This window comes from Lupinus angustifolius, chromosome LG08 (genome assembly GCF_001865875.1).
Source record: "Lupinus angustifolius cultivar Tanjil chromosome LG08, LupAngTanjil_v1.0, whole genome shotgun sequence".
NCBI lineage: Eukaryota > Viridiplantae > Streptophyta > Magnoliopsida > Fabales > Fabaceae > Lupinus > Lupinus angustifolius.
The window spans coordinates 7,111,852-7,125,260 of record NC_032016.1 but is presented as its reverse complement, the minus strand read 5'-3'; the positions used below and the strand labels follow the sequence as shown (position 1 = coordinate 7,125,260).

The 13,409-nt window shown below is 32.7% G+C and overlaps 2 protein-coding genes across 2 annotated transcripts; one reads left to right on the top strand and one right to left on the bottom strand.

The window, feature by feature from the left end:
* LOC109354403 (protein DETOXIFICATION 16-like) lies at nucleotides 2,153–6,271 on the bottom strand. The gene is made up of 8 exons (XM_019596886.1): nucleotides 5,860–6,271; nucleotides 4,051–4,595; nucleotides 3,626–3,712; nucleotides 3,449–3,505; nucleotides 3,084–3,322; nucleotides 2,844–2,962; nucleotides 2,641–2,727; nucleotides 2,153–2,444 (listed from the first exon to the last, which is right to left on the bottom strand). Exons 1-8 carry the CDS (start codon nucleotides 6,145–6,147, stop codon nucleotides 2,397–2,399), a joined length of 1,470 nt encoding a protein of 489 aa, XP_019452431.1. The 5' UTR covers nucleotides 6,148–6,271; the 3' UTR covers nucleotides 2,153–2,396.
* On the top strand, nucleotides 9,993–13,055 carry LOC109354404 (protein DETOXIFICATION 14-like). Its single transcript, XM_019596887.1, has 7 exons — nucleotides 9,993–10,419; nucleotides 11,038–11,579; nucleotides 11,679–11,765; nucleotides 11,900–11,956; nucleotides 12,057–12,295; nucleotides 12,398–12,603; nucleotides 12,890–13,055. The coding sequence occupies exons 1-7, from the start codon at nucleotides 10,159–10,161 to the stop codon at nucleotides 12,950–12,952; spliced, it is 1,455 nt and encodes a 484-aa protein (XP_019452432.1). The 5' UTR covers nucleotides 9,993–10,158; the 3' UTR covers nucleotides 12,953–13,055.

Below are 13,409 nucleotides of genomic sequence, written 5' to 3'. Positions count from 1 at the left end.
GTATGCATGAAAACATGATGAAGATATTGTTTAGACTACAGGGTATTATGATTTGCATTATCATAAACAACACTGCCATTATATGTATCTCTTTTATCTTCTACAATCATATTGTGAAGTAAGTATTATACGCTGCAATGCATTATTGTGTCATTTTAGAGTTGTGTAACATGAATTTGAATCAAACTTGAAATATTCCAAATGCCTTATCGATATATTTTCTAGGGTTGACATGTACTTCTACAAAAAACTGTCTATTCTAATTTTGCAAACGCAGGTTTCCATTCAGGATAAATTTCATCAACCATATAATACAATAGCCCAAATTATCATCATTTACATTATCCTTGAAATGCACAGTGTGAGCTCACAATTCTATATGATCACTAAATACATTGATTGCTTTAACACATTGATGTGATAGTTTGAATCTGCAACCAAAAAAATGCATGCCAACTCCATATATCTATTTTCATCACTATTTTCAGTGCATGCAATCAATACTACTTAACATGCTTGAAAATCCATGTGCCTTCAACATTCGAAGTAGTCGTTGTGTCTTAAGTGGTTGGCCATATTAAGTATCATGCCTCAAAATCGCCATCTGCAAACCTGTTAAAGCTTTCTAGTGTCGTCGTTTGACCGATTCACAAGCAGCCACCAACATTATGAGTAATTACTCCATACGCCAGCATTCGAATAACAACAATGCATTTTTACAATGGTGAGTTGCTTGCCTTACCATTAATATCAACATTGTTTAGGAAATACTCATCATCATGTTCACCAAGGACATCTATAATATGAAGGAACACATGCTTATGTGTTCAAAACATTCACCAATTTGGATATTCGTGAACACTGGTTACTCAAAAAATAGTCATTGATCAATCTTGTGGTGTTTAACACAAATTCTCTCAATGTAGTTGTTGGCTTCTTTTTCACTTGTCTTTTAAGAAAAAGCCTTGTTAGTTTTTAATCATCATTGACATCCATCCAATTCATGACATGCCACTCGACTTGTTCATCAGTAATTCATCTCTGCTGTGTACAAGTCATCAAAGCTCATGAGTAATTCGGCAGAACCCTTCAGGCATCTGAAATAAATGAGGCAGAACACACAATAATGTAGACACTAATTACTGGGCATACACAGAAGAAATGAGCTGTTAGAGGTTCATCTTACCTTATAGAGGATGATGAGCAACAAGAAGCTGAAGAAACTTTATAAGTGAAGCACGACTTTGATGCTCGCAAAGAAACATTTTTCAATATGTTAGAGTTTATACAACAGAGTAACCGGTGCCATTTGAGGAAGCTAACAGATGCAGTCCAAAAACCATGCAAAATTTAGTGCAAAGATGCATCACAAATTGGAAATTGCATTTCAGAAAAATATAGTGCTACCTCCAAAATTTGCATGTGTGAGGACAACCAGGTAAACAACAACGATCCCGTGGACCAAGCACCAAATAGCAGGATGTGGCCTAATAAGAACACTAAAGGAGAACAAGAACAATATTATAGAGAGATAGTGATCCCAAAAGATGAATTTTTACAACTTCAGTTGAACTAAAACCCCACTTATAGATGCTATTGCTCAACCACCATTTCTAGTACAACGAGAATAAGTGAACACCTCAACCTTACATTTTCATTGAACTTAGTATTGTCCCAAATTTGTTTCAAGCAACATTAAAGACTTGGGAACTTCATTTCTCTTCATACAGTTCCATATTTGTCTCACACTCCCACCCTAAACCCCAGCCTCAAAAGGAAGCATTCACCGGTACTTTATCTACCATGTGAAACTTGAAGCAACTGATCCTCATTTTGATCCAAAAATCAAAAGGTTGAAATAAAAAAACATAACCACGCAAAGAAATGAAATATACTACAGGATAAATCTGGAATTAAAACCTTTAAAGTAACACCATCTGTGAAACTCAAAACTAGAATAAGTAGATACTCAACCCCTTTCCCCTCAATTCAAAAAAGAATTGTAATAATGAAGATAGACAGCAAGATAATATACACAACCAATAACAGTAAAAGTCAATGCAAAATACCCAACAATACAAAATAATGGTGTGTTTGGTTGTTGGGATTCGTTGAAACATACATATAGAAAAAGTAATAATATTTTTTTATTGTGAACAAAAATAATTTTGTATCTTTAGAACAAAATATGGCTGTTAAAAATTACAATACAATCTGAAAAGATTTTCAGTAGCAAGACACATGTAATGAGACTATGAGAGGCTAAAAGAATTATTGTAATTTATAAGGGTGATCAAAATTTTAAATGAAAGTTGAATTATTGTCTAGCATCCCTTGTATCAGAACTTATTGCTTGGCTATCTGGCTCTGATGTTTGTGACATTGTTAAAGTGTAACTATGTTAGTATGTTACTATTCTGATATATGTGCACTGCTTTTCTTGCCTGAAAAAATTAAGATAAAATGAATCAATTATTAGGCTGGTTTGGCATCACATAATAGTGGTTATTTTTTACTTCCAATTGTTTCCTCTTGATGCTCTTTGTTATTATAGTCGAGAAACATTTTTCAATATGTTAGGTTCTTGCTCACCCTATTCCTTTAACTTAATGAAATTGTTGAAGCATAAAATATGCATACCTCTTTATCCCAATCCGTACATAAATTAATTATAACCAGTGCTATCCCTTGAACTGCAAGTCCACATATGATTCCCATCCAAAGCCCCTGCCAATACCAAATTTTCATTTTTCTGTACACCAACACACACAAAAACTAACACAACCAACTAGTCCTCCTCCTCCAACATTTCAGAGAGAAAAAAGTGAGAGAAAGAGACTCACCATCCCTCCAATGTGCAAGACAAAGGCAAATAGGATAGCAGTAGGTATTCCAACAACATAGTAGGCACCAAAGTTAATACCGACACATAGATTTTGCCAGCCACATCCTCTAGCAGCTCCTATAAAACCAAACCATATAAAATAAACAATTAGCTAACTAGTAACATGGGCATTTATGTGTAACTTAGTAATTGTAATACAAAATCATTTTATAACTTCATTATTGTGAACAACTATAACCTGAAAGCACACACTGAAAACCATCAAGGAAGTCAGACAGTGCCAGTAGTGGCATCATCTTGGCAACATATTTTATAACTTCATCTTCATTGCTGTATAGCTTTCCCCAAACATTCCTTACCAAAATGGTAACCAATCCTATTGTTGTGCCCACTAATATGGCAATTACCATCATGACACGGAGGGCCAAAAGTGCGCCTTGTGCGTTCCCAGCACCAAGTTCATTTGACACACGGGAGCTACAATGATACCAATAAATCTAGAAACGTTACCAAAAGAAAATTTCATGGAAGATGTAACTAACTTGAAGCACTACCATGCCAATGTTACCAAGAAATAAGAATACATCTATTGTTGTCACTGACCTTATGACACATCCAAGACCAACAGAGATATTATAGACCATCCAACATGTATTAAGGCTGAAATATGATATCAAACCATGGTTAGTTGTATATTACTTGAGTTGGTATTTAATTTATGAATCCCTGTCAATCTTTGTTCTTTTCTGAATAATGTGTGATCAGGGGTTAGCACTTTACCTTATCGATAATACTGATGTCTCTAGTTGTGGATTTGGCAGCAGACCCGAGAGAAGAACAACCATCTCAAAGGACCAATATTCAAAACTGTCAAGCAAAGAAAAATGGTAAAATTAAAAGTAAAAAAATGGGAGGCTAAAACCATATGTTATGAAGATTGGGGTGTTGATCATCCTAAAAATTACCGGGGGAGTTATATAGTACTTTACTCATAGAGTGTTGTTCATTATGTTATTTGTGCCTTTCTATCAATCTCTTAGCTAGTTACTATCTTCAATTATTCTGCATGGCGTTTAAATTAGAATGCTGCATTGATTTTTTTCTCTAGCAACGAGTGTATTGAAAAGCAGCAAAATGTATGTTATATAACCCATAAAAGGTTATTTCTACTCTGCTCCTAATTATAGAGGAAAGATGTAAATTACCATATCATAACCGCTGAAGCCATTGCAAGCTTTATAAAACTGATAATATCATTCAAGGCCTCTTTGGAAATCCCATTCCAAGTTGCTGCACAAGCTGTAGTTAAGTTTATGTAAACTACCAACATGAACACATTAATCCAATAGGAGATGCTGATTGCCAAGGCTGCTCCTTTGCTTCCTAGATTAAGTTGAAAGACAAAAAACCAACAAAGAACAACATGCACCAAAGTTGTAACCCCAGAGCTTATCAACAATGGAAAAACATTGTTTTGGCTCTGGAGAAATTTGTTGAGGCACTGAAGGATTGCAAAAGCAAAAAGGCCAGGGATCATCCACCTATTAAATATTCCTGCTTGGGCTGATATCTCATGATCTTGGCCCATTAGTATGAGAAGGTTACTCGTGTAAAACCAAATTAATGATAGAGGAATGCTCGATCCTATAAGGACAAGCATTGCCCTTTGTGTGTGAATTCCAAGCATATGATACTGCCTGGCTCCGTAGGCTTGGCCACATAATGTCTCCAATGCACTTCCCATTCCTAACTTTAAAGGCAAATCCAAATCAGATAAAATTCATAGAAGCTTGCAGCAATGATTGTAATTTTTAATACAAACTCATTTCATGATGTGAAAGTTGTATTAACATGATACACTCAGAAAATGAATAAATAGAAAATAAATAAATGAATTAATAGTTAGACACTTTATAAATATCTATATTTCACTGCCCCTCTGTATTTTGATAGAATTCCAAGAGAATGTAATTTTTTTCCATAAAGATGTAAATTGCATTACCATAAATAAATAACTATACAGAATCTGCTCAAAGTTGAAAATTCTTTTGAAAGCCAACTTCAATGAAGGATTCTCTTATATGGAACTCAAAGTCGAAAATCTGTTGTCCTTATTTAAGATGATGTTGAGAACTTTACACGGGATAAATGATTGGATAACATGGATTTCAATAGTCATATAACTCTCTTCTCTATTGCCTTCACGAAATATTGGAAAAAGAATTACAAATTTTATAGATACCAAGCGGATACAGTGTGCATGCCTTAAACTACCAAAATAAAGTATATGCTACTTCCAGGTCCAAATATTCAAAAAAGTCCAAAAATAATACCAACTTCTAGTGAGCAACTTATTGCAACATTCCAGAATCTCAACTATTAAGTTTCTAAACCAAGGATCTCTACATTGGCATGAATGTGATCATACTTCCTAAACTATCAGCAACGTGTTACAGAAAAAAGATACCAACCTCTAAATTGAGGGGCTCATCAAGTAAAATCACTTTTTTGTGATTTCATGAGGATATATTATGAATAGTTGTATACATGTGTGCACAAAATTGGAAGTTTTATAGTTGATTAATCTGATACATTGTAAGGAATTTCATGACGAAAGTGTTACACTCAGGAACTTGCAAGCCATGCTACCTGATTGGAAGATTTAGAAGACATGTATTTGTATACACACTTATATACACGTACAACAACCAACAACAATCAAGCCTTACCCTAGTAGGTAGGTAGGGTCGACTATATAGATCGAACAACAACAACAAATATATATATACATGTACTAATAAAATACAGCAGAAGCATGGGAACATCAAGAGTAAAATTACCATATCTGATTGGAAGGATTAGAAGACATGTATAACTATAGACACACATATATACACATACAACAACCAACAACAATAAATCATTTATATTATTAGGTGGGGTCGGCTAGATGTACCGAACAACAACACGAACACCAACACATTCTTTACAGAAAATGAAGGAAACCCACTTACCAAAATGCTATAACCAGAGACAGAGGCAAATGAGGAACCTAAAGAAGCACCTGAAAGAGGTAAATTACCAAGATGACCAACAAACATGATAGATATCATTTGTAAGCTATATTGCAACAAACTAACAGAAACAAGAGGTCCTCCTAGCCATAATTGCTTTTTAACCTCTACAATTATCTCTTCTTTCAGGGAAGACAATTGTTCAGGTCTATGAGAATCCATATCATTGCTTCTATGTTGATTTGGAAGCATTGGAACATGAAGAGTTGAATTTTCTTGAGTTTCCATTGTGAAAGAGATGATAAAAGATACGAAGAAGACAGGTAGAATAACAGAAAAACAAATTCTGTAACAGAGGATGGGAATTAGGTTATGTTATGTAGGTTTTTAGTCTCTTTGGTTAGAGAGAGAGGGGATGTTTGTGTTGTATCTGAGAATCTTGATCACTATTTAGAATCAGTTAAGGACATACCAAGTCTTCTCTCAAAAAGTGTTTTTGTCTTTATATTTTAAGTCGAATAAATAATATAAGAATAATACTTTTTGTTTTTATGATTTTTCTTTTAAGTAGGGAACAACTTTTAATTGGATTGCTCTATAGAAAATGAGACATATGATATTCATTTAATTATTTCATTATTTGGAAAGAGGTGAGAAATGCATGGCAATGATATAATGTTATGTGATTGGTAGATATTCATGAACAGAGGAAAATGGATATGTAGAAAATGAGACATATGATATTCATTATGGGGAAATAGGTATTTTAGGAGCAGCATGTAAAGACATTGGGAAAGAGACATGAGTCCTATCTCATAGGTGTTGGGACTCCCATAATAGACAATTTAATACTCAAATAAGAGTACCATATTGGTTTGATGATTTTAAAAAAATACTTTATTTCAAGAAATAAACTAAAATTTGCATCATTAAATTTTTGATGTTGACCTCCTATTATTATTATTATTATTTTTTGAGTTGGATTTTACTAACAATAATTAGAATTAGTTAGGGGCATAGAAAGTAACAACTCCTCTTTCTTAACAACTTTTTATCTTTATATTTCAAGTCAACCAAATCAAACCAAATAATATTTTTTATTTTTATAATTTTTCTTTTTAAATAGATAACAATTTTTAATTAGATTGAAATGTAAAAAAGACATGATAATGATGTGAAAAGAGGTGCTAAATAGGTATTTTAGGAACAACGATTAAAGGACATTGGGAAAGAGACATGGGTCCTATCTCATAGGTGTTGGGATCCTCCCGATAATAGACAATTTATTAATACTGAAATAAGAGTACCACATTGGTTTGATGATTTTTAAAAGTACTTTACTTCAAGAAAAAAACTAAAATTTGCATCGTTAATTTTTTTTGATGTTGCATATCACGACCTCCTATAATATTGGACCCTCCAGAAAATCAAGATGCATCTCGCATATAGTTATCAAAATGGGTTAACACAAATCCATCAATAAATAAACAAACAAGTAAGTTTAGATAGGTATAAGGCATTTTGAATTGACCATCAACCATTTTGAATTGACCTTTAACCATTTTGATTCGATCAGATAGCTTGAAACAAAAGTCTTTTTCAATTAAATAATGATAGTTTTATTCATTTGCTTTGATAGATATAAGTAATATGTTCGTTCAAATAGGGTGGACTTACATCAACAAATCTCATTATACTTAACACTTCAAGTTTTATATCACTATTATCACTTATTTTTATATAATAAATGGTTAACGAAATAAATTCTGCAACAACAACTTAACTTGATTCCATTAGATGAGAACTCATACATAGAACTATCTTTAAAAGTATGTTCATATATGTATGATATTATACCATGTTATTAAAAATATACTCATTATCAAATTGGTTAAGGTATAGTACTTATCAAATGATATAGTGGTATAGTGGTTAAACCGTATGTCGGTTAAACTGAACATATTTACTTATATTATAAACCTATAATGTGGTGGACACTATACTAATAATATATAAAAATTTTGCATTATGAGTACATACATTTTTTTTATATTTAAAAACATTTTACACAATTACTATATGAGTGTAAAATCTATGCACTGACAATTGTAAAGATATATGTACACAATCATTGCATCATCCACCATTCATTTGAATTACTTTTTTTGAAGAGTTCATGATTATTAAAAATGAAAGGTGAGAGATGCACTGACAATATAAAAAACTCTTACACTGTCAGTGTGTACATCCTTTTCTCTACTATATATATAATATATATACATTTTTATTTTATATCATTTATTAATTTCTTAAAATGTATGGTTTAACTCGGGTAAAAAATGTCATATTGTAATACAATAATATTGTTTTTTTATTAATTCCATCAAAACCAAATCAAACTCAATCTATGATCCAATCTCTAGCAAAATGAAATCAAGAAGATAATAAAAGAATCTACTTCCTCCAATGACAATCCCCCACATATCAAACACAATACCCTTCTCTCTCTTTGTTCTTTTTTCCCAAAGTCTCTTCTCTTTCTCACTTTGTTCTTTCAGTTTTCTCCAGGGGCCTCTTTCCCTTCTCTCTCACTTTTTATAGTGTTATTAATACCTTACATATTATCAATTATTAAATTGGTTAGGATATTGATATAGTGATATAAGAGTTCAACTAATGATTTACTAACTAAATAATACCGCCAAAATTATATATATATATATATTAACATTAATGTTGAAAAATCAATAAAAAACCAATATTTTTTTTATTTTCATTACAAAATTAATTTTAAATAAAAACTGATCGGTATGACCGATACAGTTCAATTAAAACCAGTTGGCATGATCAGTTTTGGTCGTTTTGACCATATGATTTGACTGATATAATTATTGTACCATATTGGTATTGTAACCGATTTACTAGTTGAACCTGCCTGCAAGAATCGTTTTTTACAACATTGTTTTTTTCGTCTCCCTCTCTCCAAATTATTCAAATCTAAAACCTCATCAAAACCTTACCATGCCGAAGCAGATGCAGTGCGGAACGTGGAAAACAACCAGTTCAGTGCCCAAATTGGCTGACTTTTTTTAAATGCAACAACCATTCAGTTTAGTGGCAACTCCGAAGGTTCACCAATTTTGAGGAATACCGACCAGTTTCCACTGGATCTAGTGCATATTGGTATAATAGTTGTTCCTTATCGGTAAGGGGTCCGATTTTCCGATTGAACCAGTCGGTACGATACATTTTATCAACACTGATATTATATACAGTTGGTTCTAAGCCTAGATAGTGATGTGAAAGTTGCGTTAAATCATTGATAATAATCAACATAAAACTTTATCGAATCATAATATTTTTTTGGTATAACCAATAGTATTTCATCAACTTATAAGAGCTATAGGCAATAAACTAATATTTTTTTTGGTGTGTGTCTCTTTTCAATATTGTTCCCATGAATGATTCATTAACCTTTTAATCTACTCAAGATCTAGTGAAACTTACACACAATCGTTTTTTTTGGTCAAATATGAATCAACCAAAATAACTATTTAATAAACATAAATTCTATACACTAAAATTTTACCCCATGGGGGTAATAACTACAAAAAAAACTTAGATATTAAGAAAATTATCATCTAGCTATCACATGCCTCCTTTTGATACAGCTCTTGATATTTAATTTATTTTTCAGGGCCAATTAATTTTATAAAATGAGTATTTATATTTCTTCCTAGAAAAATAAAAAGAATCTTCTATTTTATTTTGTATATATTATATGTACCATAACATACTTATAAAATTCACAACATATTTCTCCAGACATTTTTCCCTCTGCTAATGTAACGCTTTATTTTTTCAACGTAAAATGATAGTTGCTAAAACCCAGGCTTCTATATAGTGAGCATTTGACTGTTAGGGATACAAGATCTCATCTTCATTATATAACGGGCTAGAGTTGCTGAATGATTCATCAAGATCTCATATAATAAAAATGTGTATCATTATTTGAACAAATATAATGAAATAAAAACAACAATAATAATAAAACAACATTGTGTTGTATGATTATTTTTCCATGAAGCATAAATACAAAACAACATTGTTTTTTTTATAAATGAAGGGTCTGAAGAAAAGTTAATTTGCAGTTTTCTTTCTCAATCACCTTGAAGTAGATATAGTTGATAAGAAATGTTGGGATTTAGAGAGTAACATTGTTCAAATAAACAATAATCACGTAAATGCATGGCAATGATATAATATTATGTGATTGGTAGATATTCATGAACAGAGGAAATGGATATGGAAAAGGGTCATCTTATAGAGAAAGATATAGAGGGAGAGGTTCAAGAACGTTCAGGGATAATAATATGGAGTGTATTTGCTCAAGAGGTGAAAGATGTTTGTTATATATCAGCCCCTATGATAATTGTTACTTTGTCACAGTATTTTCTACAAATTATCTCATTGATGATGGTGGGTCATTTGGGTAAACTTGCTCTATCTGGCATAGCTATTGCTATTTCTCTTTGTGCTGTCTCTGGCTTTAGTCTTCTTGTAAGTCTTCTTTTTTTGTTCTCACTCATGTCATATTTTTGTATCTTTTCAGCATTAACTATTACCTCTATAAACCATAAACTTTACCCACCGATATTGGTTCAAGTGGTATATGTTTGATTCCCCTCAAACAATGTCTCGGGTCCTAGTCTTGTGAATGGAAAAAATACTCACTGGGAGAGTTAGCCACATACTTGTGTGGATGTTTCTGACTCGGACAGGATTGTCTCCAATGCGAGGATACCGGTGGGAAATAAAAAAACCCATAAACTTTAAGAGTTACATACACATCCAATCAATTATATAAAGTAGAAATGGGGAAGGGCAAAAAATGAGAGGAAACATTATCATGAATAGGCTGTGGTTCTGCTACTAATGTTTTTACCTGATATTGGGATGAAAATGATGCAGATTGAGTTACATATCAGTTTAGATTAGTTTATTCTGTATTCAAAATAGCTTTTTAAACAAAATCTTACTATGAGAGTTTTGAAACAAAACAAACAATTATTTCCCCTTAAGATAATCAAAACTTCAAAACCAAACATGTTGGGCTTGGTTCTCGTTGTGAGTTTTATGAGAATTAATTGCATTTTATGTTTTGTAAATATTAAACAGTTTGGAATGTCATGTGCACTAGAAACTCTATGTGGGCAAGCCTATGGAGCACAACAATATAAGAAATTTTGTGTTCAAATATACACTGGGTTGGTCTCTCTTACTTTAGCTTCTATCCCTTTGTCTCTTCTGTGGTTCAACTTGGAGAAGCTACTAACTTTACTTGGCCAAGATCCATTGATTTCACAAGAAGCTGGAAATTTCGCTCGGTGCTTGATACCTGCTCTCTTTGCTTACGGAATACTTCAGGCCATGGTTCGGTTCTTTCTGATACAAAGTTTGATCAAACCCCTTGTTATAAGTTCTACTGTTAGTCTTTTCTTCCATATAGCTTTATGTTGGCTACTAGTTTTCAAAATTGGACTAGGTAGCTTAGGTGCAGCCTTTTCTATTGGTGCTTCATATTGGTTAAATGTGATTTTACTTGGATTATATATGTTCTCAACTAACTCTGAAAGGACTCAAACTCATATTTCGATGGAGATATTCCATGGGATTAGAGAATTCTTAAGCTATGCTATTCCTTCAGCTGGAATGATTTGGTATGTTTCTTCGTCTTACATCGATCTTTGACATTGTGCGTGTTTCCTTAACTTTTAACAACGGTTTGTGTCTTACTCTAACATATTTGATCATTGCAGCCTTGAATGGTGGTCATTAGAGCTACTTACATTGCTTTCTGGTATTCTACCAAATCCAGAGCTTGAAACTTCAGTCTTATCCATTTGGTAGGACTTTTATGACTCTTTCAGAAATGAATGACATTTTAACTTTTTTAAACTTGTATGAAATTGTTACTCAGAGTCAAATATTGATTTCTATTGTGCTAATCCATTGTTAAAATTTTAATTTTTCTAATCAGTTTATCAACAATCTCAACAATCTATACAATACCAGAATCAATTGGCTCAGCAGCAAGGTTTACCAATAAATAACCTTCACAAAAACATTTACAAGTTACAATAACCAATGAACTCTTTTATTTTCTAATTGGTGTCTCTTTTGGGTGGTTTATGCAGCACTAGAGTTTCAAATTCATTAGGAGCAGGAAGTCCACAAGCAGCACGAGTCTCCGTTTTCGCTGCTATGGCTCTTGCAGCTTTAGAGGCTCTTCTAGTTAGCTCAATCCTTTTCGCATGCCGAAAAACTTTGGGTTATGCTTTTAGCAATGAGAGGGATGTGGTGGATCATGTCACAGATATGGTTCCACTCTTATGTCTCTCTGTTATATTGGATACCTTACATGTTACACTTTCAGGTTGGCTCTTTCATATTATTCAATGCACACAACTTTTCCTTCTTAAGCAATAGGGTCTAAACTATGCCTTAAAATTGTACTACTTGTTAATGGTATTGACAGGTATTGCTAGAGGATGTGGTTGGCAACATTTAGGAGCATATGTGAACTTTGGAGCTTATTATGTTGTTGGAATTCCAATTGCTGCTATATTGGGTTTCTGGATAGAGTTGAGGGGAAAAGGCCTTTGGATTGGGATACTAATTGGTGCATTGTGCCAAACAGTTATGTTATCTCTCATAACAAGTGCTACAAACTGGGAAAAACAGGTTTACCCTCCACTTTTTTGCCTTTGTTGGTCTGCACTTGGCATAGTACAAAAACATTACTTATTTTAATTTCTTCATAATGTTATATATTCTATATGACTATATCAATAAATGCTATCAAAATAAAAAAATAACTCAATGGGTTAAACTTAGAGAAGTTATTACTTTTATTGTCAATAAGAAAAGTAGCACTTTAAGTAGTGCAATGTTACTAAAATTCAGCAACAGTTATGAACATGTATTGTTAAATGAAATGTTCTCATTTCTTGAGTGTATGAGATTGTAGGTAAGCAAGGCAAGGAAAAGGATATTTCAGGGAAGATTTGAAGTAGAAGAGTTGTTGAAGTAGTTTGAACAAGTGGAATAGAATCCTTAAAGCTATCAGTTATGAAGCATCACACTTACAATAAGTTAACGTTACTTTTCTGGATTTCTTTAAAGTAATAGATGGAAATGACACAATAATTATTAGATAAATGTTCTGGATAAATCTTGATGCAATGGTAAAACTACATGCTTTCTGATTTAAGAGGATAACCTTTTGTCTGGATATATCTACCTTTCCTAGATCCTAGATGGTAGCCATATAAATTATTCGGAAAGCCATCCCGAATAAGAGTTATAGGCCTAAGCTCAAGCTGGAATATCTAGCTTTCTCTAATGATAATAATATCAGATTCATGGAATCCACCTTGAGCTTAGGCTTATGACACTTATTCGGGACGACTTTCGGATTGTACCCGTAGACTGCTTCTTTGCTGGACCTCCACAAAAAATGCAGAGAATTGTACAATTAAACTAATGTC

Excerpts from the sequence above, each read along its gene's own strand:
- LOC109354403 (XM_019596886.1), bottom strand. The coding sequence starts at position 6,147 with ATGGAAACTCAAGAAAATTCAACTCTTCATGTTCCAATGCTTCCAAAT. Across the intron at positions 4,596-5,859 it reads TCTCTGGTTATAGCATTTTG|TTAGGAATGGGAAGTGCATT; the intron begins GTAAGTGGGTTT and ends TTGCCTTTAAAG. Across the intron at positions 3,713-4,050 it reads GCTTCAGCGGTTATGATATG|TTTTGAATATTGGTCCTTTG; the intron begins GTAATTTACATC and ends TTTGCTTGACAG.
- LOC109354404 (XM_019596887.1), top strand. The coding sequence starts at position 10,159 with ATGGATATGGAAAAGGGTCATCTTATAGAGAAAGATATAGAGGGAGAG. Across the intron at positions 11,580-11,678 it reads CCTTCAGCTGGAATGATTTG|CCTTGAATGGTGGTCATTAG; the intron begins GTATGTTTCTTC and ends TGATCATTGCAG. Across the intron at positions 12,604-12,889 it reads CTACAAACTGGGAAAAACAG|GTAAGCAAGGCAAGGAAAAG; the intron begins GTTTACCCTCCA and ends ATGAGATTGTAG.